The sequence below is a fragment of the Rhipicephalus microplus genome, chromosome X (assembly GCF_043290135.1).
Source record: "Rhipicephalus microplus isolate Deutch F79 chromosome X, USDA_Rmic, whole genome shotgun sequence".
Lineage (NCBI taxonomy): Eukaryota > Metazoa > Arthropoda > Arachnida > Ixodida > Ixodidae > Rhipicephalus > Rhipicephalus microplus.
In genome coordinates, this window is record NC_134710.1 from 46,037,168 (window position 1) to 46,064,075 (window position 26,908).

Here is a 26,908-nt window from a genome sequence, read left to right on the forward strand (position 1 = left end):
AGGAGAAAGCTAGTTTTGAAGAATGTGTTTACGGTTATATGGGGCCAAATTGTATGTGCCTTTGTGTGCTTTTCTCACACCGCAATTTGTTCCATCTTTGGTAAGCATCTCCACATCCATGATTGTTGTAACTTTGGCGGCACCAAATTGTCTCAAAATTTTAGCGTACAGGTTTTTCTTTTTGTGTTGAGAAGCCTGGAGGGTTTTAAGCGGGTCCAATGTGCTCGACTGCAGCATGGTATTGTGTTGTGTGGTTAGCCTTGCTGTTGTTGATCGTTGTGAGCTGGTTTGCGAGTTGGTTTCGAGTTCGCAGCTGGAGGGAGAAAGCCCGGCCATCGTCCTCGTCACCAACCATTCTCTTCGTGCCCAGCGGTTGGGAGCACTGGCCAGCCGAGATTTTCCGGGCGGCGGAGGAGCTGTTAAGTTTGGCCTGGAAATTCAGCTGGGCAGACGCCATTGTGCGTAAGCCGGTCCACTGGAGAGGCTCTCAATCCCTTCGGCACCCAGTCTGCCAGACGCTGTCGAAGATTTGAGCAATTACCCAGACCATGTGACAAGCGAAGGCGAGTTCCTGACTTTCAACTACGAACCCTTTTGTCGTCTCTTCGAGCAGAAGTGGTGACTGATGCCCTCGGCGACTCCTCGAGTGACGGGGAAGCTGGCGTGACCGGCGCCAGAGCTGACGGGGGAGCGGCGCTCTTTTAATCCTCAATCAAATAGCCGATCGGCCGACTGCCTATGCCCGCCAGGCATTGTCCCTGCTCGCCGGAGCATGAGACGTCGTGTCGCCACGACATCGTAAACAGTTCCAGAGAGGACAACAAAGACAGCATCTTCCTTGGAAGAGACCGTGGCGGCCGCCGCAAATCGCCCCGCTAATTAAGCGAACAAATCGGCGGACCCTTTGATGTATGCTGTCAGGATCGTGGGAACTCTCGACTAGTGGCACACACACGACGAGGAAGAGCCCTGCTGGCGCCACCTTGCAGTGCAGTGTTCACAACTCAATATTGGACGTTCACGTGGACCGTGAATGCTCGTCCCCCTCGCCTGTTGTGTGTGTGTTATTGGTGTTCCACTCGGAGAGGAGGAGCCCGACAGGGCTTAAAACGACACCGCAGAGTGCTGGACGTCGCTCTGAACCATGTAACGGTTCAACCACCACGCTCGTGGTTTGTGAAACCCCTAACCTTTCTTTTCTGTAAATATGAGTAAATAGTGCCATAAACCTGTTTTGTTTTCGTATCCTCCTGCGATCCACCTTCCGACCCTGTACAACTGGTGGCGGCGGTGGGATGCCATCAGCGACCTTCCTTCCGACCCTTAACAACAGGTGGCAGCGGTGGGATGCCATCAGCAACTTCCTCCCATACCTAACAATACTAACTTCCCTCTTCTTAACATGCGTGTTGTATGCAGTCAACAATGACCGTAAGTTTGTATGCTTGTATACAGTCAACAATACCCGTAAGTTTGTATCGATAAGAACCTGCAAATCTCTCCAAAACAAAGGTTCGCAAAGTACAATTAAACGAAATAGGTCGCACATGCATGCTGCTTTGTTGTACATCACCCCTTTCCTGCGTACACTTCGGGCCTATCCCCAGCAGGAGGCCAGTGATTTCACGAGGACACGGGGTACACAAGAGCTGTCTTGCACAACCAAAAATGAGCGAATGGCGAGCTCGTGCGAGGCCAAGGACTGAATTCACAGGTTTTCTTCCTTCGCTAATTATATGTGTCCGACGAGGGGATTTTCTGCATTGTTCGTTGAGAAAGATTTGTAACGTAAATGCTTCTTGTTTTTGTTTGTTTGTTTGTTTGTTTGTTTGTTTGTTTGTTTGTTTGTTTGTTTGTTTGTTTGTTTGTTTGTTTGCTTGTTTGTTTGTTAATCCGGAACAAGTGTACCCCAGTTCACAGATTCTATGATATGCACGGATTGCAAGGAGTAGCACGTAACTTCCTCGAATACGTGTTGTTCAGGCGCTTCCGAAAAGTCGCCAATTTTAGCCAAAAGTCGCTAAACAATGTTAAATTTTTCCTAAGTCTTTAGCTCTTGACTTGGTAAAGCACATGAAGAGATTGTTTTTGTATTTAGAGAATATTTCAAATCAGTTTCTGTTGTGGCGAATGATGTTGGACTATCTCAGCTGCCGCGGCTGCATTTCCGATGGAGGCGGAAATGTTGTAGACCCGTGTGCTCAGATTTGGGTGAACGTTAAAGAACCCCAGGTGGTCGAAATTTCCGGAGCCCTCCACTCTCTTATAATGATATGGTGGTTTCGGGACGTTAAATTCCACATATCAACCAATCAATCAATGAATGAATGATGTTGGACTGCGCTGCTGCCTCCTAGCTACGCTACTGTGAACCGGTGAGCAGCTGTATAGTTCATGTGTTTGCAGTGAACCTTGAGCTATTCAACTAAGCCGTTCGGAGCCGCTTTTCCCTTCTCTAACTGGAACAGGAGTGCTCGGAACGGCCACATTGTTGGCTTAAAATCGCAGCGCCACAATCAAGCAGCTTTGCCCTGTATGCTTTGGCCTCATTTATTGAAGCTTGTTCCGAGCACACCACTATTCTCACAGTTTCCTCATTTTCTATGTCTGTTTTAGAATATTCTCCCTCAAATTTCGAAAGTCCCCCAAAAATGTCGGTCGGCTGAAAAGACGCTCTATTTAGCGACTTTCTCAAGAGGCCATCCAACACTATTCAACCGCTTTAGTTTTATTCAGGGGTCATGTAGACTGAAGTACCGAAAGACTATTGCAGCAAAAACGGCAGTGATAAAGGCACGCAGTCTGAAGTTACTCGACTTGGAAAATTCACTCGACTTAGAAAGTTACTCGACTTAGAAAAAAAAAATGGCAGATCCCACGTACTGTGGGACTCAATGATATGCGAAGCACAAATGAGGAAAGACTTTAAATCAGCACGACGTTACCAGGCGGACGTAAATTATGCCGTACATCAATTCCATGCATTGATTATCATGTTTGGATGTCATTTACCTTCGTTATATGTTCACGCCACGTGATAACAAAGTAAATATCACGTGACGTAACATGTGCACCTTGCGGAACAGCCGCAAGCACGCTATGAGCGTAGCATGAAGCTATGTTTTACATCACACACATATCATAATTACTATTTTTGGACGTGTCATTTATCCTCATCGTCCATTCACATCTCGTAATACCAAATTTTTAATATGTGGAGCTGGTGGAACTGGCCGCGAGCACGCTATCAGCGTAGCATGTAGTCATGTTTTACATCACACGCATATTATGATTATCGTATTTAGACATGTTATTTACCTTCTTCGTCTATTCACGCCACCTGATACCAAATTCGGTATATGTGACGCTAGCGAAACGACCGCGAAGCACCATGAGCGTGGCGTGTAGGCTCACGACTAGTCATAACTTTAAAATCATGACATGCATATCATGATTTCCCCGTTAGGATCTGCCACTTATGTTCGCCATGCAGTTATGTCATACCCGTTTTGCAAAATGTCATGCGAACAAAACCACCACAAGAGCAGCAAGACCATGAAATGTAAATCATGACATTCATGACATATGTGTCTTGATTTTATGCTCGTCATACAGTCATGTTATGCCATACTAATTTTGGTATCGATACCATTATCGAGACGGCCAGGAGAGCTAAAAGTCGTAGGTGGCTAAAGATAGATAGATAGATAGATAGATAGATAGATAGATAGATAGATAGATAGATAGATAGATAGATAGATAGATAGATAGATAGATAGATAGATAGATAGATAGATAGATACATAGATAGATAGATAGATAGATAGATAGATAGATAGATAGATAGATAGATAGATAGATAGATAGATAGATAGATAGATAGATAGATAGATAGATAGATAGATAGATAGATAGATAGATAGATAGATAGATAGATAGATAGATAGATAGATAGATAGATAGATAGATAGATAGATAGATAGATAGATAGATAGATAGATAGATAGATAGATAGATAGATAGATAGATAGATAGATAGATAGATAGATAGATAGATAGATAGATAGATAGATAGATAGATAGATAGATAGATAGATAGATAGATAGATAGATAGATAGATAGATAGATAGATAGATAGATAGATAGATAGATAGATAGATAGATAGATAGATAGATAGATAGATAGATAGATAGATAGATAGATAGATAGATAGATAGATAGATATGCTCAATGTCACCGAAGTTCATCGCACAATGCAAATAGCGTAACAAGTGTGTCGTCCAATGCTCCAACCCATTACAAAAGCTTGTTCTTGTTCCCCTATTAATTGTGGATTATGCCCACTTCAGGCATAATTCCTCATCGTTATCAGCCACTCCATGAACAATTGGCACAAAATTTCTTGCAAGTGTTCAGCGGATACCATGCTTCTCAAAAGAATAACGAAAAATAGCATAGTGAATGCCAGCCTACTACCCAAAAAGTTTTATTATTAATGCCGTAGTGGGTATCAAGCTAGTGTGCTTGCAGCCGTTACCCAATGAGCGTTTCGAAAAGGCTCTGAAGGGCCACTCTTCTAGCTTTCGCTGTGACTGTGCTGCGCCTTCCGCGCAGGCCTGGCGTTTTTTTTTTTTTTCATGTCTCAGGAAGATCTTTTCTTTTTCAGTTTGAAAAGCACTCCAGCACACATTGCAGCATATTAAACTTTGCACAATGAAATGCTCTTTCCAAAAAAGTATGTGTTTTAGAGCAGCAAAAATATTTTAGAATGAATTAAAATGTGAAAAGTGCGGATTTTTGGTTGCCAGATGATAAACAGTACAGTAAAAAACATACATGTGCAAAAATATTCAAAACGAAGAAAATTCAGAATAAGCAATTTGTAGATAAATGATCCAGAAAAAGTATAAAATAATTATTGTTGTACAAAATGTTTCTCTTCACATAGACAAAGAAAATCAGAATCTCGGTGCTGCTTTGTTACTCGTGCCATGCGGTGAAGAATTGCACGGTTTTTCGTGAGATACAAGTGTACTCGTACGCTTTTCTCAGTAAATTTTGTTGTCTTGTGATAATAGTATCCAGGTGTTCCAATATAGATGGATACCCGTGATGTGAATAATGCCTCTTTAAATGAGATGTCCAATGAACTTCGCTATTTCATCTAGCGTCATCTCTTTCCATGAGCCATCTCACTGCGTATAGGTTGGCGTTCCAATAAATGCATCCAAGCATATTTCTTTGCATTTTTGGGCATTTCATACAATACAAAGACAATGTCGCGCGCAGTTCTAAAACGTTTCGCACTGCTCTGTGGTCAGGTCCGAGATGTGCTCTGGGGGCCTTCTTCTCGTTAGGAGAATCTTTGCAGCCAGCGCTGCACACCTGATATAGCAATACAAGCAAAACCAAAGTGGCTGAAAACTGGCAGAGGAGGCCACCTCGACACTTTGAACACTCGGCGGACCTTCGTAAATATTTTTTGCAGAAGAAATTTTCCTTGACTCCTAGGAACATCTTTCTATTGAATAGCTGACATAAATTTCTCACAATTATTACTGCTTAACATTTTCAAATTGCGAAGCTGACATTTAATTGAATATTTGGCTAGCAAAGATTCTTTTTATTAAAGAACTTCGATGTTACTGTAACATAATCACGAGGGGTACGTACTTCTGTCAAGTTCGCTAGCCCAGTGCACTTTTCCAACAATACACGCATGCTGGTTCGTGAAAAGGTCTGTCAAAAATCACTATGCTGCCTAAACGGGCAAATCCAATTTGATTCTGAAAGTTGAGTGGCTGTACTAGCTATACTAGGAAGTTCTTGGTGCACAAGAAATACATTTAATATGCCAAAATCGACAATCCAAAAGCGTCGATCACCCGTGATCGGTTTGAATAGGCGTGGTAACGAAAGAGTTAATAGTGTTGGAGGGCCCCTTTAACACCACTGATTCGAATTGGATAGCCCCGCCGCGGTGGTCTAGTGGCTAAGGTACTCGGCTGCTGACCCACAGGTCGTGGAATTGAATCCCCACTGTGACGGCTGCATTTCCGATGGAGGCGGGAATGATGTAGGCTCGTGTGCACAGATTTGGGTGCACGTCAAAGAACTCCAGGTGGTAGAAATTTCCGGAGTCCTCCACTACGGCGTCTCTCATAATCATGTGGTGGTTTTGGGTCGTTAAACCCCACATATCAATCAACTGGATTAAACGACTTCACGTTTATCTGTGAGCTTAAGCTCTGACAAACTCAAGTTCTACGTAATCATCAGGCATTAGGAAGGCAACCTTTGAACTCCGATTTATTACTATGTACGAATAGATCATATTCAAGCACACCAGCGCCACCAACAGGCGCGCAAGTGCTCACGGGAAACGTTGGTACGCCGGAGAAGCCTTAGCGACGAGTGCGCGGGCCTCACGCTTTACCTTTGCGCTTGTGCTGTTCTAGGACTTCTTAGACACAGTGAATTTGGCAAAGTTCAACATATTGCTCCGTAGTTCAATAACGAATTTCAGTGCTTAGCTGTGAGGGCCTCTCGACTAGTTCCGTTGGTTGTTCCCCTGTAGGATCTGTTGAGCAGCTCAGAAACGTCACCCTTTTGTTTTCCTTTACACCAGTGCTCTACGGCAAAAAAATGAAACAAAAAGAAGAGTCAACTCGGTGGCCAATGAAACACACCAGGGGTCTTAGATTTGCGGATGCATTCGTAACCAATGTTCATCCACATTGTCTACAAGTAGAATTTGAGGTTCCAATTTTTGGAGAGTATGTACTGTAGAAGGCTAGTCGGCATTTAATTAAGTAAGACCCATTCAAACAACAGTGTGCGCGTTGATCACACCATATATGTAATGATGATAAGTGTTTACTAACCTGCATTGACACTATAGTTCCAATAGTACTTATGGCGAAAAAAAAAAGGAAAAGCAGGACATGAAAGCCCGGGAATACACGCACGATCTAGAGCTCTCTTACAACTGAAAGTTACATGCGTGAAAGAAAAAATCTACAACAATGGAGGTGCAGCGTGCGTGTTATGAAAAGGTGCAAAAAGTCAAACAACGGCCTGTTTATACAGTCGATTAATACAGTCGAATTACTTGTCTTTCAACAACCACGAAGGTCTACTTGCACAAAGTGCGGCGTTTTTTGTGACGTGATATGGTTCTGCAATTTCTCAATTTGTCTGAATTAGGTTAATGGCACAAAACTTCTGTGGTTTCTAAGACTGAATCACGTTTGCATGGCTGACATAGCGGGGCGCGATGAGACGACTTTGTTAAATGAATTCCGATGCTCGCTGGTGCGCGTGTTAACACGTCGACCAGCGTAGCCTATGCGGATGAAAAAAAAAAGTGAGAGAGAAATTTGTGTTTACCTGCTGCACAACAACTGAAAAAACAACTGGCATGACTCTGATCGAATTTTCGTTGGATTAATAATACTATAAAGGAGATTTATTGAGCAGAAAGGTTGACGCTTTGAAGGCTTGAAAGGCGAAGCACCAGCCGCAATTTTCGAGCTCGAGCCGCTGCTGCACGTTCGATGCTGCTGCCTCTGCGCCAGAGTACTTCCTCTTCTTTACAATGGCCCCACGGAGAAAAAAGGAGCCATCCTGGAGACTTAATCCTGTGCAGGCGGCGTTGAGCCATGGTACTGCTTGAGCCTCTGGACGTGTACAACCTCGCGGTTGCGACGTCGCAAGTCTGATAGTGGCGTAAGAGGCTCAATGAGGTAGTTTACTGGCGAAGTTTGCTCGAGAATACGATATGGCCCATCGTACTTTGGCAGAAGTTTGGAAGAGAGCCCAGGTGTGCGATGCGGCACTGACAGCCACACAAGAGCACCCGGAAGAAAAACGGGAGTTGAGGTCTGGGCATCATGAATTGCTTTTTGCCTGTTTTGGTCATCGCAGGTAAAACGACGAGCTAACTGGCGGCATTCTTCTGCGTGTCTGGCGGCGTCCAAGATCGGTAGGCACTCGGACGTGTCCGGTCGATAGGGCAGATTGGTGTCAATGGTGTGGGAGGGGTGACGGCCGTAGAGGAGGTAAAAAGGGGAGAAGCCTGTTGTCGCTTGCGTCGCCGTATTATAGGCGTACGTAACGAATGGGAAGACTAAGTCCCAGTTAGAGTGATCAGGCGTCACATACATAGATAGCATATCACCGAGAGTACGATTAAAGCGCTTGGTAGCCCCATTGGTTTGAGGGTGGTAAGCGGTACATGTGTGATGTACAATAGCACACTCAGCCAGCAATTTTTCAATGACCTCGGACAAGAAGGCGCGGCCGTGGTCACTGAGGAGTTCTTGAGGGCCTCCATGACGCAACACAAAGTGACGCAGTAGGAAAGTGGCAACCTCCTGTGCTGTAGCCGTTTAAAGAGCAGCGGTCACAGCATAGCGCGTTAGGTGGTCGATAGCAACTATTATCCACCTGCTTCCAGTCGGAGTCAATGGAAGAGGCCCCTAAATATCTATTCCAACCCGTTCGAAGGGTCGGGAAGGGCATGGTAAAGGCTGCAGTTCACCGGCGGAGGCGTGTGGTGGAGATTTTTGGCGCTGACATTCGGCACAAGAGCGGACGAAGTTGCGGACGAAGGTATACATACCACGCCAGTAGTAGCGATGTCGAAGCCTTTCGTAGGTCTTGAAGACTCCTGCGTGGCCACATTGTGGGTCAGCGTGGAAAGAGGAACAAATCTGCGACCTCAGGGTTCGTGGAACGACGAGCAGCCACTTGCGTCCCTCTGGTGCGTAGTTGCGTCGATAGAGAAGCGTGTCACGTATCGAGAAGTGTGGAACTTGGCGCCGGAGCGTTTGCGTCTTTGGGAGTTCAGAAGTGTCGGAGAGATGATTGAGGAGAGACGCAGTCCACGGGTCATTGCGTTGTTCGATAGCAATGGTGTCAAAGTCAAGCGATGACAATGTGGAATCGCAAGCGGAGTCAGCTGTGGCATTCTGGGACAGGGGGGAACGGGAAAGGGCGTCGGCGTCAGCATGCTTCCGTCCTGACCGATAAACCACGCGTATGTCATAATCTTGAATTTTCAACGCCCAGCGAGCAACACGGCCAGATGGGTCTTTTAACGTCTAAAGCCAGCACAGCGCGTGGTGGTCGGTCACGACGTCAAAAGAACGACCATATAGATATGGGCGAAACTTTCGAAGGGCCCACACAATGGCCAAGCACTCCTTCTCTGTGACGCTGTAGTTGCTCTCAGCCTTGGTAAGTGTGCGACTAGCGTATGCCACGACGTATTCCTGATGCTCCGGTTTACGCTGTGCGAGCACAGCACCCAGGCCTACACCACTGGCGTCGGTGTGGATTTAAGTTGGAGCTTCAGGATCGAAATAGCGTAGAATGGGTGGCGTCGTGAAAAGCCGTCGCAAGGTGGTGAAAGCCTCGTCGCAGGCAGGGGACCACGATAAGAGGTCTTTACAGTTGCTGAGAAGTTGCGTGAGAGGTGATATAATAGACGCGAAGTTTTGGACGAATCGCCGGAAATACGAACACAAGTCGATGAAACTTCGAAGTTTTTTGATGGTGGCAGGTTTAGGAAACGCCGTAACAGCTCGCAATTTCTCGGGATCCGGGAAGATGCCTTCCTTGGAGACAACGTGGCCCAAAATGTTCAGTTGACGCATGGCAAATCGACATTTTTGACGTTTAATTGCAAACCGGCGTTAGTTAAGCAAGTAAGGACGTGCTGAAGGCGACGTAAGTGTGTGTCAAAGTTAGGGGCGAAGACCACGATATCATCGAGGTAACACAAGCATATCTTCCATTTTAGTCCACGTAGGATGTTGTCCATCATTCGTTCGAACGTTGCAGGTGCATTGCAAAGTCCGAAAGGCATGACGGTGAATTCACATAAACCGTCTGGCGTGACAAAAGCGGTTTTGGGGCGATCGGCCTCCGCCATAGGCACCTGCCAGTAGCCTGACCGCAAGTCTAACGAGGAAAAGAGCTCGGCACCCTGTAAACTGTCCAAAGCATCGTCAATGCGTGGTAGTGGATAGACATCCTTCAGCGTGATCTTGTTCAATCGCCGAAAATCGACACAGAAACAAATTGAACCGTCTTTCTTTTTGATGAGGACCACCGGAGACGCCCATGGGCTCTGTGAAGGTCGAATGACGCCTCTGCGAAGCATGTCGTCTACTTGGTCAGCAATGACGCGGCGTTCTGTAGCGGACGCGCGATATGGTCGTTGTCGCAGCGGTGAGTGGGACCCAGTGTCGATGTGGTGTTCTGCTGCTAAGGCACGGCCGAGAGATGTTTGTTCAACGTCAAAAGAATGGCGGTAGCTCTCAAGAATGGTGAGTAGTTAAGAACGCTGCGAAGATGTCAAATCTGCAGCGATGAATGGTTGAAATATGTTCGCCCACGTTGAGTCAGCCGCTGAGACGACAGCCAGTTCACAGACGGAGGTAGAAGGCACCTCATCGGGGACGGATATAATTCTGGAAGAACTGATTGTCTCGACGTGGCCAAGACACTCGTGACGAAGTAGGGATAAAGACGATGACTCATGATTATAAATTGGCATTGTGGTTGAGCCTTCTACAAGGTCGAGAGCTGCAAAAGGCAGGGGGAGGGCTCTTCGGGCGACGAATATTGGAGATGGTGTGAAGAAGACCGTGCCGTCGGATATGGCGCTGCATGAAACGGGTACGAACGCAAAAGAGCATGGAGGGTTGTAGTGTCATCGCTAACGACAAGTTTAGCGACATACTGGGTGTCGACGGACGCTTGGTCATCCAGTGAGCAAAATTCAACCTAAGCCCTAGCACAGTCGATTACGGCGTTATGACGCGACAAAAAATCCCATCCCAAGATAATATTATGGGAGCACGATGAAAGAACCATGAACTCTATCGTATACAGAACGTCTTGGATTGTCACGCGGGCTGTACATACTGCAGTCGGTTGAACAGATTGAGCACTGGCTGTGCGAAGTGATAATCCGGAGAAAGGCGTCGTAACCTTACGAATTGAGCGGCAAAATCCAGCATCTATAACAGAAACAGCTGCACCGGTATCTACAAGAGCAACAGTAGGTATATTTTCGACGAACACATCAATAACATTGGTACGTGACAAATGAGGACTTGGGCAAACCGAAACTTTCGCAGTTCTTGCCTCAGGAACTGCGTCGTCTAGTTTTCCTCCTCGTTAGGCGCGGGCCGTTGACGCTTAGGAGAAGGCGAGCGGCAGCGTGGAGAGGGCGAGTGAAGACGTCCCGACCGAGGGCGGTGGTCGTCCTGGTAGCGGGCTGGCATTGGAGTGGAGAAACCGTATCGTGCGTTGGAGTCAAGCGGGAAGAAAGGCTCATGGCCGTTTTCATTGGTGATATGCGTCCGGCGGCGGCAATACCTTGCGACGTGTCCGGGGTATCGACAAGCGTAACATATCGGGCGATTGTCGAGGGTGCGCTACGGGTTGGCCGGGTTAGTGCTGGTCCAGCGAACTGGAGCTGGGGGATAGCTTGCGCGAGGCTGGAACGGAGGCGCAGGCGCCTTGCGAGTTGGCATGGCTGCAGCCGCGGCGTAAGTGAGAGAAGCAGCCACAACATTAAGCTCGCGAGCAGCTGGTAAGGCCTCGGCGACCTCTCCTTGAATGACGCCACGTAAAGACGATGGTAAAGTTGTGGTAGGTTCTGGTGTGAAACGCACCAAGGAAAGCTGTCATGCGACTTCTTCGCGGACAAATGCTTTTATTTCGGGTATTAGTGACGCTTGGTCATGACCACTGATCACACTAGACAGCGATGCCAAATCGTGCGCTGGAGGACGTCTTGTCAGAGCTCGCTGCCTCCGCAATTCATCGTAGCTTTGGCAGAGGCTAACTACGTCGTTAACAGTGGTCGGGTTTTTCGCCAAGAGCATTTGAAAAGCGTCGTCGTCAATCTCTTTGAGGATGTGCTTACATTTTTCAGCTTCCGTCATTGCGGCGTTCACGCGTCTGCACGAATCGACGACGTCTTCTATGTAACTTGTGAAGGTTTCACCCGTTTCTTGTGCGCGTGTGCGTAAACGTTGCTCGGCACGAAGTTTTTGGACGGCAGGTCGATCGAATACTGCTACAATCGACGTTTTAAATTGCGGCCACGTTCGGACGTCTGCCTCGTGGTTTCTAAGCCAAAGGCTGGCTACACCCGCGAGGTATAACGACACGCGTGTCAACTCGTCCGCGTCCGTCCATCTGTTTAAAGCGCTCACCCGTTCGAAAGTCGAGAGCCAATCTTCAACGTCGTTGTCATCTGTTCCACTGAAGATTGGAGGCTCCCGCTGAGGAACACTGCCTGTACAGGTGGCCGGTAGAGATGGAAGCGTCTGCTGATCGGCGTCCGGCATAGCAGAAGGTAGCCGTCGAGGACGGAGTTCTAGGATGGTAGCGAGAAGGTGTAAGGGACGGTACCCGGCACGGCTCCACCAATTATAAAGGATATTTATTGAGCAGAAAGGATGACGCTTGGAAGGCTTGGAAGGCGAAGCACCAGCCGCAATTTTCGAGCTCGAGCCGCTGCTGCCTCTCTTTGTTTGTTTGTATCCTCTAATCCATGGCTCGTACCCAGTCTGGGGGATTGGCCAAGAGAACATATAGTCTCATATGGACGATAACTGCATTATTGCTTACAACGAAAAAAAAAGGGGGGGGGGGAGGAGTTGTATAGTGAAGACAGTATGTTAAAAAAAGAAACCAAAGATTTAGATAGTGAGAAAAAAGAATCAACAACAAAGTAGACACTAACAGCTATAACTTGATTTTGGGAGCCGACCAGACAGCTGGTTTTGCCAAACCCGATTAATTTGGTATGTCACGGATTTATCCAGAATTCAAAATTACTTTTCGACCCGTTTTTTTTAGTATCTGTTAACGTGGACTTTATATTGAAAAACGTTTAGAGTCTTGAATAAAATTACACAGTGCATCGAATGTATCTCTGTGGCAATTTCCCAAAACAGAGGCACCAAAATTTAGAACATTTTCTGTGGTTAAATTTAAACCTAGCTTCGCAAATGGAAAATCTAAAAGTCGTTTCCTAATTAATGCATAGTTACGACATGAGCCAAAATAATGTTCAACAGTTTCTGATTCTTCGCAAAACGGCCAAAGGGGGGAAAGTGTCAGACCAGCTCTGTGTAAATAAAAATTTAATGGGGGGACACGGCACCGGAATCTGGAGATTATAACTTCAAGTGTTTTTGACGGACTCCACTGAGCTTTCCATGGAAATTTGAGGTGCTGATAATCTGTCCATTGTGTGATATTTTCTAAGCTATCTGTAAAAATAGCGAATTTCCTATATATAACCCCTGATAAGTATTCTAACTCGGGAAGTACTGAAATTACTGGTCCATCGAGTGATGCTCATGCCAAAGCATCTGCCAATTCATTTAATTGTAATCCGCAGTGACCTGAGACCCACACTAATTTGAGGAGTTTTAAATGCGGCGGTGCTAATGTGTGGAACGCTGCTAGGGCACGAGATTGTTCAGAGGTTGTCAGAGCTGCACACACCGAAAGTGAGTCTGTTAGGATGATTACACTGGTCTCGGTCGTATGAATTTTACGAAGAGCTAAAATAATAGCTATTAGCTCGGCTTCAAATATAGAAGTGAAATCTGGAAGCCTTACTGAAAAAGACCAGCCGAAGAAATCAGACGCAATTCCTACGCCTGCCTTTTCATTGTTGACAGAAGCATCTGTAGCTATTACATTTTTTGTTTCTGCATGTACCAAGTAATCGTTTAATGTAGTGGTCAAAAATCTAAGAGATTGCAACTTGGCTTGTGAGGGGAAGATTTCATCGTACTCTATTCTAAGGTTGATGGTTGAGGAATTAGTTTCAATTACTGTGCTAATGTCTACATTTATGCAATCCAGTTTCTTTTTAACGAAAATTATCTGAGGGGTATGAAATCGAGGCCAATGTGTAAGAAAGAAAGAGGCAGGGTCGCTGATAAATGCGTACTCTGATCTTCGCGCCGGTAAACTGTAGAACTTTAAGAAGGTTTGAACCGTTAGAATGCGGAATCGACCGGGGAGTGTTGGCAATCGTGCTTCTTGATACAATGCATTATTCGCCACGAACCTGGGAAGTCCCAGGCATATTCGCAGGGCTTCTCGCTCTAACATTCCTAGCGGTTTAATTTTATAACCAGCGGCCCCCGAGAATAATACACACCCAAATTCCAATATTGGTCACACATACATTTTATATATCATTAACATCGTGTGTCTGCGCAGCCCGTATTTTCTGTTGCTTAACCTGCGTAATAAACCTAACGCCCGTTGTGCCTTTGCTGTTATATATTCAATGTGTGGGCTCCAATTTAGCTTTTCATTATAAATCATTCCTAAGTACTTGACTGAATCTACTTGTGGAATAGGTTCCCGATTATACAATACAGAAATTTAAACTGTATCTGCTTTAGTAAACACCAAGAGCGCACTTTTACTGATATTCAATGAAAATGAAATGGATTGCAACCAAATTTCTAGTGTCTAATATATCTTTGCAGTTTTTGATGTGGTGAGTAAATGTCACTCTCTGCAGCGAAGAACGCGATATCATCTGCATAAATGTAGACACTCACATTCTGAACAATTGGAATAGAGCTCATCAGTATATTGAATAATGCTGGAGATAGGACGGACCCTTGGGGAACACCACGTTTCTGTTTGAATTTATGCGAACAACAGCCATCCTTCACGCAATACAATTCCCTTGATTTTAGGAATTCTGCTATCCACTGAGTAATATACTGAGGAAACTTTAGACTCTGCAAGGTGGTCAGTAGAATAGAGCGCTCGACACTGTCGTATGCTTTAGCTATGTCGAGAGTTACTAATGCGGCGTACTGTTTCCTTTTACGAGCAAGCTGTATTCGACTCTCTAAATCCGCATGGGCGCACCAAATTGAGCATTTACAACGAAAACCGATTTGATTTGGCTTTAATATGACCTTATTCGTCATTCCGGAGTTTATTCGGCCCTTCAGAACCCTCTCTATGAGTTTCACCATGTTCGAAGTTAGCGAGATGGGTCTGATATTTTCTATGGTAAAACCTAATCCTTGCTTTTTTATTAATGGGATTAACTTAGCTATTTTCCAGTCATACGGTATCCAGGCATTCTTTAAAGAGTAGTTTATAAGATTGAGGACGTCTCCGGGGGATAGCTTGAATAAAATTTCAATCATAGGAACTGTGATTTCATCTGGACCAGGAGCTGACGATGGTAGATCTCGAATGACTTTTGATGCTTCAGACAGCGTTACATTTCGAAATCAGTGCTTATGCTAGACTTTTGCCAGTTGAAAGCCATAATCGAAAAAAATCTACTTTCTAGACCTCTGCCAATTGACTCTAAAGAGTTCTTCGTTTCTTCCAATGATAGTTTTTCATAATCAGTATTTAATGTAGACGGCAGGATTTTGCGAGATCGCATATATTGAAATAAAGCTTTCTTATTTTTAGATTTTGAGAGAAAATCGAAATGTCTTTTATCATATTCTTCTTTAGCTTGGGCCACCGTGTGTTTAAATACAGCGGCAAGAAATTTATAATCTGACCGGTTCCTAGGGGACTGATTATGTATTAGCTTCTTCCAAGCTGCCTGTCTTCGTCTGTGATCTCGTGAACAGTTGGAATTCCACCAGGGGCTATAGGGTACTCTCTTCGCCAATTTAACAGCAAATTCAGCGTTTTTGTATGCCCTTTTGATTACTGCGCTTAATTTCATAGCTTTAGTGTCATCTCCATCCTGAGAAGGAGCGTCTAAAGCAGTTTTTAGGTTGTGTTGAAATTTTGCATAATTTATATAGGTCCGGGCATGGAAGCATGATGGTTTGACGGGGCAAGCGATCTCGAACATTATTGGAAAGTGGTCACTGTTGGAGGCGCAATCAAGGGCTGTCCATGATGTACTAGCAATGGCCGAGCTTACAAAGCTTAAATCTAAGGCGGAGCGTGAATGACTTCGAATAAATGTGGGAGTTCTAGCGTTAAGGCACAATTAGTTGTTGTCTACCAACCAGTCCCACAACCATTGTTCACACTGATCTGTTCTAAAACCCCAGCAGGTATGGTGAGAGTTGAAGTCGCCAACTATAATTTTTTTTACAGTCTGAATTAGCAGCCATATCTAACAATCTCGTGTCTTGAACGCCTACAGGAAAGTAGACGTTTATTAGCGAGAACGGCAAGTGTCCTGGCAAGGTAATATCTAACGCGAAAATTTCGCATTCAGAAGACATACATTTGTATGAGTTTTTTTACTTTTAAACTAATTTTCTTGTTTATAAAGAAAGCTAAACCTCCACCTTTGGATTGGCGGTCTAGACGAAAGGTTTGGAAGTTAGGTAGGTGAAATAAATGATGTGTGGATACCCAAGTTTCTTGTAATGCAATAATAGCCGGATCGAATTTGGAAGACAGGCATAACAGATCTGTAATGGCTGAGTGAAGAGATCGGCAATTCCAATGTATAATTTTAAGAGACCCTATGATTTCGTTAACATGGTTTCGGCAATCACCTTATCTAAAATACTTTCTTTTAAGAAATCGGTTTTTGAAAGGTTGTCTTTCTGGTATTTCTTGCTTTTTACATGTTTCGGCAAGCCAGGTTTTTTTGATACAGGGGATCTAGAACGCTTTAGACATTTGAGATCTATGTCCATATCTTATGTGTCCTGAGAAGCTTCCTGTGCACCCTCGCTTTGGCTCTGAACGCCTTCTCCAGAGGGCTCTGCAGACTGTGCATCCGGTGGAGTTATCTCAGATTCTGCCTCACTTGTCGGGTATGCCGACTCAGCATTTTTTACAGCCGTACTTATATCTATCTGTGCTCCATAGACTTGTGTGATTCGGCTATTCACAATGTGCGACAGCGACTCACATAGGGTGGTAGCAAGGCGTTGCATAGCCTTATCCACAGCCTTCTCGGTCATGTCCGCAATCGATAGGGAAAAGGATGCTTCCATTGCTATGTTATGGCGGGCAGCTGCTCCTGCATACCCCTGAGTTCGGGCTTGGATTTAAGCAATGGAATTCTTTCGGGAGCATCGCCTTCTGTCTACAATTTTAAGGATTTTGATTTCACGTGTCTTGGCTGAGCAGTTTGGGTTATCAGCGCAGTGTGCTTCATGGCAAAGACAGCACTTTTCTTCATTACTTTTACAGTCGTTTGAGTGGTGCGTCTCACCACAAATTCTGCATCTAGGTACTGACCTGCATCCTTTCACTGTGTGCCCATAACGCCAACACTTAATACACTGTAGGGGACGAGGTGATAGTGGCTCCACTCTGTATATTAAAGGCCACGCTTTGATTTCGGTTGGGCGATTCGACCCGGCAAATGTAGCAAACACGGACTCCGTTGGGATCTTGTTCTTGTCCACAACTCGACTACATCTATAGATAGCTATCACACCTGCTTCTGAAAACATATCTAATATCTCAGTTAGGGTCATGTTGACATCGACACCCCGAACGAGGCCTTTGACGCAAGCTAGGTGAGGTGGAATGAATGCGCTCACCGGGTTGGTAGCGAATACCGAGCATTTTAGTAGGTCTCGAACACAGAGCTGGTCAGACGAGAAGCAAAGAATGCCACCCTTGCCGAACTGCCTGACCTCTGTGATGCTTTGGTAGTGAGTTGTAGCGGCTTTCAACTCCGTCTGAATCATTTTTGGATTCTTCATCCGTATAATACCATCGTTGCTTGGTACCAATGCCACAGGAACGGGTGAGATGCCATTGCGTAAAAACAAGTCCACTGGCAATTCCTGCGAAGGAAGAGAAGCAGACCAGAGGAAAGCCCCTGGTCTAGGTGAGGAAAACGGCATCTGCCTGGTCGTACTATCTGAAAATACACTCGCTAATCAATTAGGACACTATAGAAACGCTTACGAAAAAAAAAAGAATACACAAAATCAATCACAACTACTGAATTCTTGGCCAAACCCTCAGAGCAGGCAAACGTCAGTCGCTGATCCACCGTGGCCAGCGTGAATGCCAGGTTGACTCGCCGCTTGGAATGCCTCTGCGCCAGAGTACTTCCTCTTCTTTACAATACTAATAATATCTGGCATTCCAATGTCTCAAACCATAGTTGAGAGCTCCGGACGTTCTGGTGTTCTTTAACCTGCACCGACATCGCATAGTACACGAGCTTCTCACATATCGCCTTCGCCGAAATGCGACTGCCATCTCAGGGATCGAAGCCACGACCTGCGTATCAGCAGCTGAGCACCGTTGCCACTGTTGCACCGCAGTACACCTCACTGCCGACCCCGGTGATCTCTTGAGCATAAGGAAACACGTGCGACTATAATCGCATTTGTGGTGGCACCCCCCCCCCCACACACACACACACTTCATTATTCAGGGGTAAAGTACGTCGGTATTTATCTTTCTTTGCCATGTAAACCAATTTTCGCAAACCGATGCAACTATATGCAGGATCCCGGCCTCTTTGAGCCGATAGATTTGCAGCTGAAAACTACGACTCATTTCATGCGAGCAAGTTTTTTTTTTTTTTTCGATTCCATGCGTAGCATGACATCACAATTCCTCATTTAACAATATTTGAATAATGCACCGACGGAAGATTAAAAACACCGCTTTCAGTGAAACCACAGTGAAACTTCAAAGCAGTGTGCCAAGAAACTGCAAATTATCAGAGCAAAGAACCTCCCAAATGAATTCTAGTCCCATTCCTTTTTGTTTAGACGTGTTTAGAATGTGCTCACTTTTTTGTAAAGCACATGATATTTGAAATAAAGTAATAATCTCTGTACTTGAATACTGTAAAACCTCTTCGCAGTTTGGCTACACCCCATCACAGACGATTAATTAATTGTTCAACTTAGTAAGATGTAATTACTGAATAATTATGATTTCAATGTACCAGCTTCCATTGCTCACGATGGCGCGTTTTGACTGCATGTATCGGCACGTCATCATTTATTCACATGCCGCTTAGCTGCTACATCCTGGTATACGTCCGCTTGGTTATAGCGACACTGACTGCATCATTCTTTTCGTATTTCGTGCGTAGATAGTGCCACAAGGCAGTAGTGGGATTGGGGCAAAAAGCGGTAGAGGGTCCCTGCCTGAAAGAAAAGACTACGAAGTGGATAGAGACTGGTCCCAGCCCGCCAGTGTGCCAGGCATTGTCGTCGCCTGTAATCGTCGTAAATATCTGCAAATATGCGTTTCCTTGTAAGATTATTGGTGGAGGTGCTGGCTACGCCTACCTGGCTTTCCCGGCAAACCAACACGGAACTTCGGAGTGGTCGCCACCTTCATTTTCCTGCAATGGCTCAACAGGCCCACCCACAAGAGCAACAGCAGCCGTAGCAACAGCAACAGCAACAGCAGCAGCAGCAGCAGCAGCAGCAGCAGCAGCAGCTGCTGCTGCTGCTGCTGCTGCTGCTGCCTCTTCTTATTCTCCTGCCTCCACGAGACCCCGGAACCTTCGCGGGCACAGGCAAAGACAAGGTGAATGTTGAAGATCGGGTCGCATTGTACGAGCGCGTGAGCGAATACTATAGGTGGGACCCTACGTTGATGCTGGCCAACGTTGTATTTTACTTGCGGGATACAGCGCTCACCTGGTATGAGACGCATGAGTCGGAGTTGACCAGCTGGGACGTTTGCAAACTGAAGCTTGTCGAGTTATTCAGCAGGTTATTTGGGCGACAGCAGGCCGCGAGGAAAGACCAGGAAAGACGTCGCGTGTAATCGTCGTAAATATCTGCAAATATACGTTTCCTTGTAAGATTATACGTGCAGGTGTGTTCAGACATGTATAGTATTTTGGATGGAATAACAGTGAAACATGTGGGAATGCCTTTCTTTTTTCTTTTTCTTTTTTTTCGTCTGGTGCTCCCATGGCGTCAATCAGCAGCGGGAGACGGAAAACAGCCAGCGCGCTTGACCAGCTTCGCTGACCGGTTTCACTAGAATCACTTAGTGACCTTAGTGATTCGCGCGCTCACTGGGGGCTCTGGGATAGCAGGAAAAATGGTCTATTCATTGACTGGAAAACAACAAATCTACGATTCTCCGCGAAGTAAATTATGACGAGTGGGCGAAGCTAAAAGACAAGGTCCATATATGCTCAGGTCGCCGACTATAATTAAGGCTTGTGCTTGTTTTATATTGTTCTCACCCAATTATAGCTAAATTATTGTTCAACATTTTTTATGTCTCACATATGTTGCCCGAGCGTTGCCCCATGAAATGTAAATTGAGTGACATTAACAGTCGCCGGAAAAGCTAGGTCCTAAGGTCCGTAATAGGGAGTTTTCAAATAGGGGCCCCAAAGAAATAGCGTCATGACCACTGCGCGTGCGCGAAACCCAAACCACGGCTTGGGGACGCTATTTCTCGAATTAAGCGGGAGCCGCCTGCCCCAAAAGTTTTGGGTCAGCACCCACTGAAGCGACGGCTCTCGGCCAACACCAGAGTGACACGTGTTCTGTGGTGACACAGAATAGGAGGAGTGTCCAAAGCGCGGCAGACCCTATTCGAAAACTCATCTGGCTTGACCCAAAGCGTCCGTACGCAATGGGCTTTGGGGCCCATTTTCGATGCTTCTGGGTGTTTCATATTCTCCCGCCGCAATTATGATTGATATTAGTCTATTGTTAAACCTATTTGAGTGTGCGTGGTCGCGGGATCGAATCCCGGCTGCGGTGCCTGCATTTTCTATGGAGGCGGAAATGCTGTAGGCCTGTGTGCTCTGATTTGGCCGCATGTTAAGGAACCCCAGGTGGTCGAAATTCCAAGAGCCCTTTACTACGGCGTCTCTCATAATCATACGGTGGTTTTGGGACGTTAAACCCCACATATCAATCAATATATTTGTGTGTGTGTGTGTGTGTGTGTGTGTGTGTGTGTGTGTGTGTGTGTGTGTGTGTGTGTGTGTGTGTGTGTGTGTGTGTGTGTGTGTGTGTGTGTGTGTGTGTGTGTGTGTGTGTGTGTGCATGCGTGCGTATGTGCGTGCGTGCGTGCGTGCGTGCGTGTGTCACGTTCACGCATCTCCCCGTGACAACGGACAGCGTAGACGTGGATGGACAAGCCTCTGCCCTAAGACGGCAAGTCACTGCACGATACGCCGCATTGAAGCGTTCGAAATTCCCGCGTTGAGGCGCAGGCAGCCCTGCTCAGCTAGAGGTCGCAACATGGAAACCTAAGGCGAGGGACTGAATGTATGGGGAGCCGCTGCATCCGCACAAAATTCGCTTCGCACAGGCTCAGGGCAAAGGCGCCCGAAAGTGCCGAATTCCACGGTGGCATCGGACACAGAAGAAAGAAATTCTACGAGCACGTCGTCACAGTCGTCAACACGTTACTCTTTATTCACTAGACATCTTCAAAAGTTATTTCCGGCGTGGTGGAAGCCAAGCGAGGGCATGTCGCGTAAAACTGTGGTGATGTGGACAGCAGTCGGTTTCGGCACTGTGGTCGTGGTTTCCATTGCAACAACAGCATTTCTACGGAAGCGAAAACAAGCGAAGGCAAAGCGAGTGATAGACACGGTAAGGCAGTTACGGATTTCAACTGATTACTAGCTCTGCTCTCGCGCTTAAAGAAAAAAGAAAAAAAAAAACCTGGCAAGCCCGTGAAAGGCTAAATTCCTTTTGGCGTTGCATAAAAGGTTGCCAAACTGAAAGTGTCAGTGTTGTCAGATTGCTGCTAAATTTGACTGCAAAAAAATTTTTTAGTTGTGGCTTTTTTGTGAGGATTTGGTGCCATCCTCGGTGCAATTCGCGAACGAGCGACGCTGGCCGTTTTAATTAATGGAATGAATCGCGCCTAGAAGTAGTCGAACGTGGCACTGCCGTGCAATTAGGAGCCCGTTTTAATTAACGGAATGAACCGCGTCTAGCAGCAGTCGAGCGCGATTGGATAAAGCAGCTCGATAAAGCAGCCTTCCAGGCGTACATAGCTGTAGCATATCCGACGTACCCCGATTAACCAGCCTTGGAACGCTTATTCATCACATGTATATACGAGTCCGAACGATATGTCTTGTGCTGACACAGCTAGGGGAAGCGTAGCGTCCCCCGTCGTAGCGCGCGGTCGACGTGACATGATCAGCTGAGAGAAAAAAAAGTAAGGGGGGAGGGGGGCAGCGCATCACCTCCTGCGACTCTATTCAGTTTTCCCCGTCATCCCTAATACTGAGACGCGATATCTTAATTGCACAGCTGTGCACACAGCAAGAGAACGCGCCCCGACTTCTGCTAGGCGCGGTTCATTCCGTTAATTAAAACGGCCTCTTGATTGCATAGCAGCGCCGCGCTCGACTACTGCTAGGCGCGGTTTATTCCGTTAATTAAATTGGCCTCCGAATTGCAGGGCAGCGCCGCGCTCGACTTCAGTAACGCGCGGTTTATTCCGTAAATAAAACGAATTCTGTAACGCGCGGTTCATTCCGTTAATTAAATTGGCCTCCTAATTGCACGGCAGCGCCACGCTCGACTTCTGCTAGTCTCGGTTCATTTCGTTAATTAAAACGAATTCTGTAATGCGCGGTTCATTCCGTTAATTAAAACGGAATTAAAACAGCCTCTTAATTGCACGGCAGCACCACGCTTGACTTCTGCTAGGCTCGGTCCATTCCGTTAATTAAAACGGCCAGCGTCGCTCATGCACTCACCAAATGCACCGCGGATGGCACCAAATTTTTACGGAGAAGCCACAACTACAGGAGAAAAGTTTTTAGCCAAATATAGAAGCAGTCTGGCAACAACCACCCCAAAGTCTGGCAACTGATTTATGCAACGCCAAAAGGAACCTTGCCCCCGTGAGGCACTGTCCCGCGGGAATTACCCATGTACGCTTCGTCCTTCATGAGGGCCAAGAACACTGATATGTGTGATTAATCATGCTTTTTCTTGCATTCCCTTAAGTCACCGCCGCGGTTACTGTTTCTCGTGACAATGCAGTGTCGCGTAACATAGACTTTCAATCTGCCAGGAGAAAAGTCGCAACCTAGTTACAACTTGAAAAAAAAAAAAAAATTGAAGCTCCACTTGGGCATCACTATGCTACCCAGGAAGGACACGTGAAAGCGTTTTAACTAGTCGCACTTCCTAATTATCGTTACGCTAATCGCGCGTCTCAGATTCCGTGCAGACACGTGTTCGCGTCATAAGTTGAAAAATTGAACGCCGCGGCAAGTTTTATCAGAGAGTATAACACCGTTGCATAGCCAAAGATCATATCTTGGGTAGGAACGACCTACCTTTAGTTTCCGATATGCGTGCGTTTTAAATAAATGCCGGGGAAATGTTTAGAAATCGAAAAGCAACGAGCCTGCACAACTATCTTGCATGGGCGATTAACAAGCGCTGTCCAGCTTTGCGGGCGTAGCTTGTATTTATTCTTAGGCTGTAACCAACCATTCACCCTTTCGAGGTTACGATAGAAGCAGCAAGCGTTGCACCCGAAGATACTTGCGATCACTTCATTTGTCATTGTATAACACCGAACCACCGAAACGTAAACCACGTCCTAATGTCACAGCTTAAGTAATGCGGCTTTTTACGTTTTCGGATAAAATAAAGGTTCCCAAAATTAAAACCTTGCAAACTCTTGTGTACAGCAAATAATATTTAATTGGCATATTTGGCTAAACACACAGGTAAAAGTGTAAAAAGTTTATGGGCTTCTCATCTAAGCTTTTCAGCTCTGCCATTGTTATGCTGCATCGGTGGCTTAAACTAAAAGCTGTCCAAGCACGATCGTGCACATTGTCTTGTTGGTAGTAAATGTGCGCACAAAGGCACTGATGACTATGCTCTATTATTGGCCTGCCAAAGTTACTGTGCCCGGGGATCATCAAAGTGCCTTCGGGTGTGCCGGTTTTTCACAGAGTGCCAGGATTATAGTGCATGATTTAGCTAGATGAAGAGCATAAGCTGGCAGAATCACCTTTCACACATATTAATGGTATTGATTATTAGCAAGTTTTAGTACTGTGTGTATAGCATCTAGTAACAGTGTTATGTACCCAAGAATGCTGCATTTCGAATAGAGCACTGCCACAGAAGTGCTCGTGGTCACTATGGAAAATGTTGCGTTCTTTTGTATGCAATGCCATTATATAACCATATACACAGTACTAAAACCCGTCATAAGAGGGTAGGAAGCTTAGGGAGGCATGCAAAGGTAGCATTTGTTGCGTATGTACACTACTTTTGTCACTTTACGAGGTTACCCTAGAGGATAGCATATGACACATGTGCAATGGTGACTAACATGACCGCAAAGCTTTGTGTACCCTGTTCTGAAGCTATTTTTAAAACAGGTCGTACAAAGAAAGACTTTATTGCATACGTTCACTATTTTAGTTGATTAAAGGGCTGCTGACACCAATTTTCGAAGCTTAGGTTACTCTGTCATACAATTCGTCTGTATACAGAAACCACTCTGTTCAAGTGGGAAGCTCAGGAAATGCTGGTAAGACATTTTATTTTGATATTAAAGTCAGCTTTCGTACAGGGGACCTATTGGCATCAACACTAGCATGATATCAGACTACAGCGTCATTTCTGGTGATTTCACACACCGGTATGGCAAGCTGTGATGATTTAAGGTACCAAAAATTACAACGTGGCCGCTTGCACGTCACCTAAAGCATTCAAAATGGTCGCTTGTGCTTCAACAATAAAGTAATGCTGTGGATTGGGCATGGAAATGTGGCGACATTCTGTGCGAGCTTGTGACGAGAAGCTCGTACCGTGTCGTGGCATCAGGGTACAGTGGAAACTGAGACTAAAGTTTAAAAACATAAAAACATACTGCAATTATTTTTCAGGGTGCTCTAATATTCACAAGTACATTTTCTTGGCTTTTGAGAAGTTTGTCTTTCACTTGTTGCATAAAACCGTAAACTAAAAAATTTTCATGTCAGCACCCCTTTAACTTAAGTACCCAGGAGGACAGAACATGATGCACGCACAGAAGTGAAAAATGCTAATGCGAAGCGTTGCATACCCTATTACAAAAAAATGCAGGCAGTTTGCAGTAAGTCACGCTAAACTTTGCCCAGCAAAGTGAGTGCCCTTTGCTGCTCTTACTCTCCAGCAACCAATACACCTAGCTTCGAGATGCACGGCTTCCTCCTCGGTCTACATTTCTCTTTCTCATTCTTTCTCTGCTCCGCTTCACTCTCTCTCCTCCTTATCATACTCACTCTCCTTTCCAACATCGTTGCTGTACTATACTAGGCTATGTTATGCTTTGCTAGGCTACCTGGGCAAGCTGAGTAGTTTGGACGCTTGCCTTCGAATCGAGGATATGCGGACCTTCCTCGTGAAGAATTTTTTCAGCACGAATTTCACTCTTTCTTTAGATTCTTTCATCTCTGTTTCTCACTTCCTTTCTTTCTCTGTACTCTTTCTCAGGGTTACTACAGGCCACGCCGTAGCACTGAGTTCTGGGATTTGCCCGAATTTTGTGGCACATACCCGTTCAAGATGATAATGGTTTTTGGGCATGGTCATGCTCCTCACAATATAAGCCGAGCAAGTACACCTTCGCTGTTAAAACTCTCTACTGTCTAGTTTTAAAATAGGGAACACAAAGCTTTGCTTTAACGTTTGTCACCACTATACATGCATCGTCTGCTATGCTCTTGAGCAAACTCACTCATGTGTCAACTCACTCAGACTCTGATCAAACCATGAGTCTTAGAATGAGTGAGTAATATTATGGTGTGTTTGAGTCAGAGCGAGTGTGGTCAAAAAAAAAAATTAAAAATCTGTGAGTCCATGTCCAAGTGAGTTTGCTTGAGGAAAGTTATGGTGAGTGTGAGTCCAAGCGAGCCCTTAGGGCAAAACATATTTCATGCGCGAGTCTGAGTGAGCTCCACATTTTTTACTGACCTACGCATGCTGCTAGCTACACACCTTAATTGAAGGAAATTATGTACCTACACGAGTGTCATCTTTGCATACCCTACTCTGAAAGTGCCAGTTAAAACAATTCGTTGCACCAGTTTTTCGTGATGGCCCCACCGCAGTGGTCTAGTAGCTAAGATACTTGGCTGCTGACCCGCAGGTCGCGGGATCAAATCTCGGCTGCCGCGGCTGCATTTCCGATGTAGGCGGAAATGTTGAAGGCCCGTGTGCTCAGATTTGGGTGCACAAAAAAGAACCCCAGGTGGTCGAAATTCCTGAAGCCCTCCACTACGGTGTCTCTCATAATCATATGGTGGTTTTGGGACGTAAAACCCCACATATCAATCAATCAGTTTTTCGTGGTGGATATAACCGTTTGATATCCAAGAAAGAAACATATGCGTAATGTGGTTCCTTTTTCTCAGATGTCTCTTAAAAGCTGGATATCTCAAGGATGGAAACCTCTCTTGATTTTTTGTGTGTTTTAATACCAGATATTGGAACTCCAAAAGCCCTGTGTTCGGATGAAAGATCCTGAGCGTGTTGAGGAGCTTGTCTGCAAATTGATTAAAGGTGGACCAAAGAAGCTACAGGTATAAGCATCATTTTATATAAACCATGAAATTAACCGCTTAATACTGTAGCTGCACACAAATATGTACAAACTTTATCACCATGTATTGTTAGATTTTTGTGTTTTGTCTCATTACCATATTCTTGATTGAATTGAACAGTAACTATGTACATACTACATATTCTTGGTTGAGTAGAAACTACATAACTACATACAGTTACATTGATTTGATTTTTTTGTGGCTCAGGTTGTTACAGATTTCGACCACACAATTTCAAGGTCACATTTCAATAGAAAACATTGCTGTTCAACTCACGGTAAGAAACCAGTGAACTTCTGTGTTGATGAAGAATCATAATTAATTTCATGTTTACATTTAATCAAGTATG

General features: G+C 45.4%; 1 protein-coding gene across 9 annotated transcripts in view; it reads left to right on the top strand.

Annotated features, from left to right (window-relative positions):
- cN-IIIB (cytosolic 5'-nucleotidase IIIB) overlaps positions 1-26,908 on the top strand; it is a 513,152-nt gene that overhangs the window by 456,278 nt on the left and 29,966 nt on the right. For 6 of the 9 annotated variants that reach the window (XM_075876434.1, XM_075876435.1, XM_075876432.1 and 3 more), the window contains 2 exons: positions 26,440-26,538; positions 26,767-26,836. In XM_075876434.1, the coding sequence (XP_075732549.1) occupies positions 26,440-26,538; positions 26,767-26,836 (169 nt within the window). Of the gene's footprint in view, positions 1-21,199; positions 21,575-22,790; positions 22,917-26,439; positions 26,539-26,766; positions 26,837-26,908 lie in introns of those variants that run through there. The other 3 variants (XM_075876437.1, XM_037426906.2, XM_075876439.1) reach the window with 3 other exon arrangements.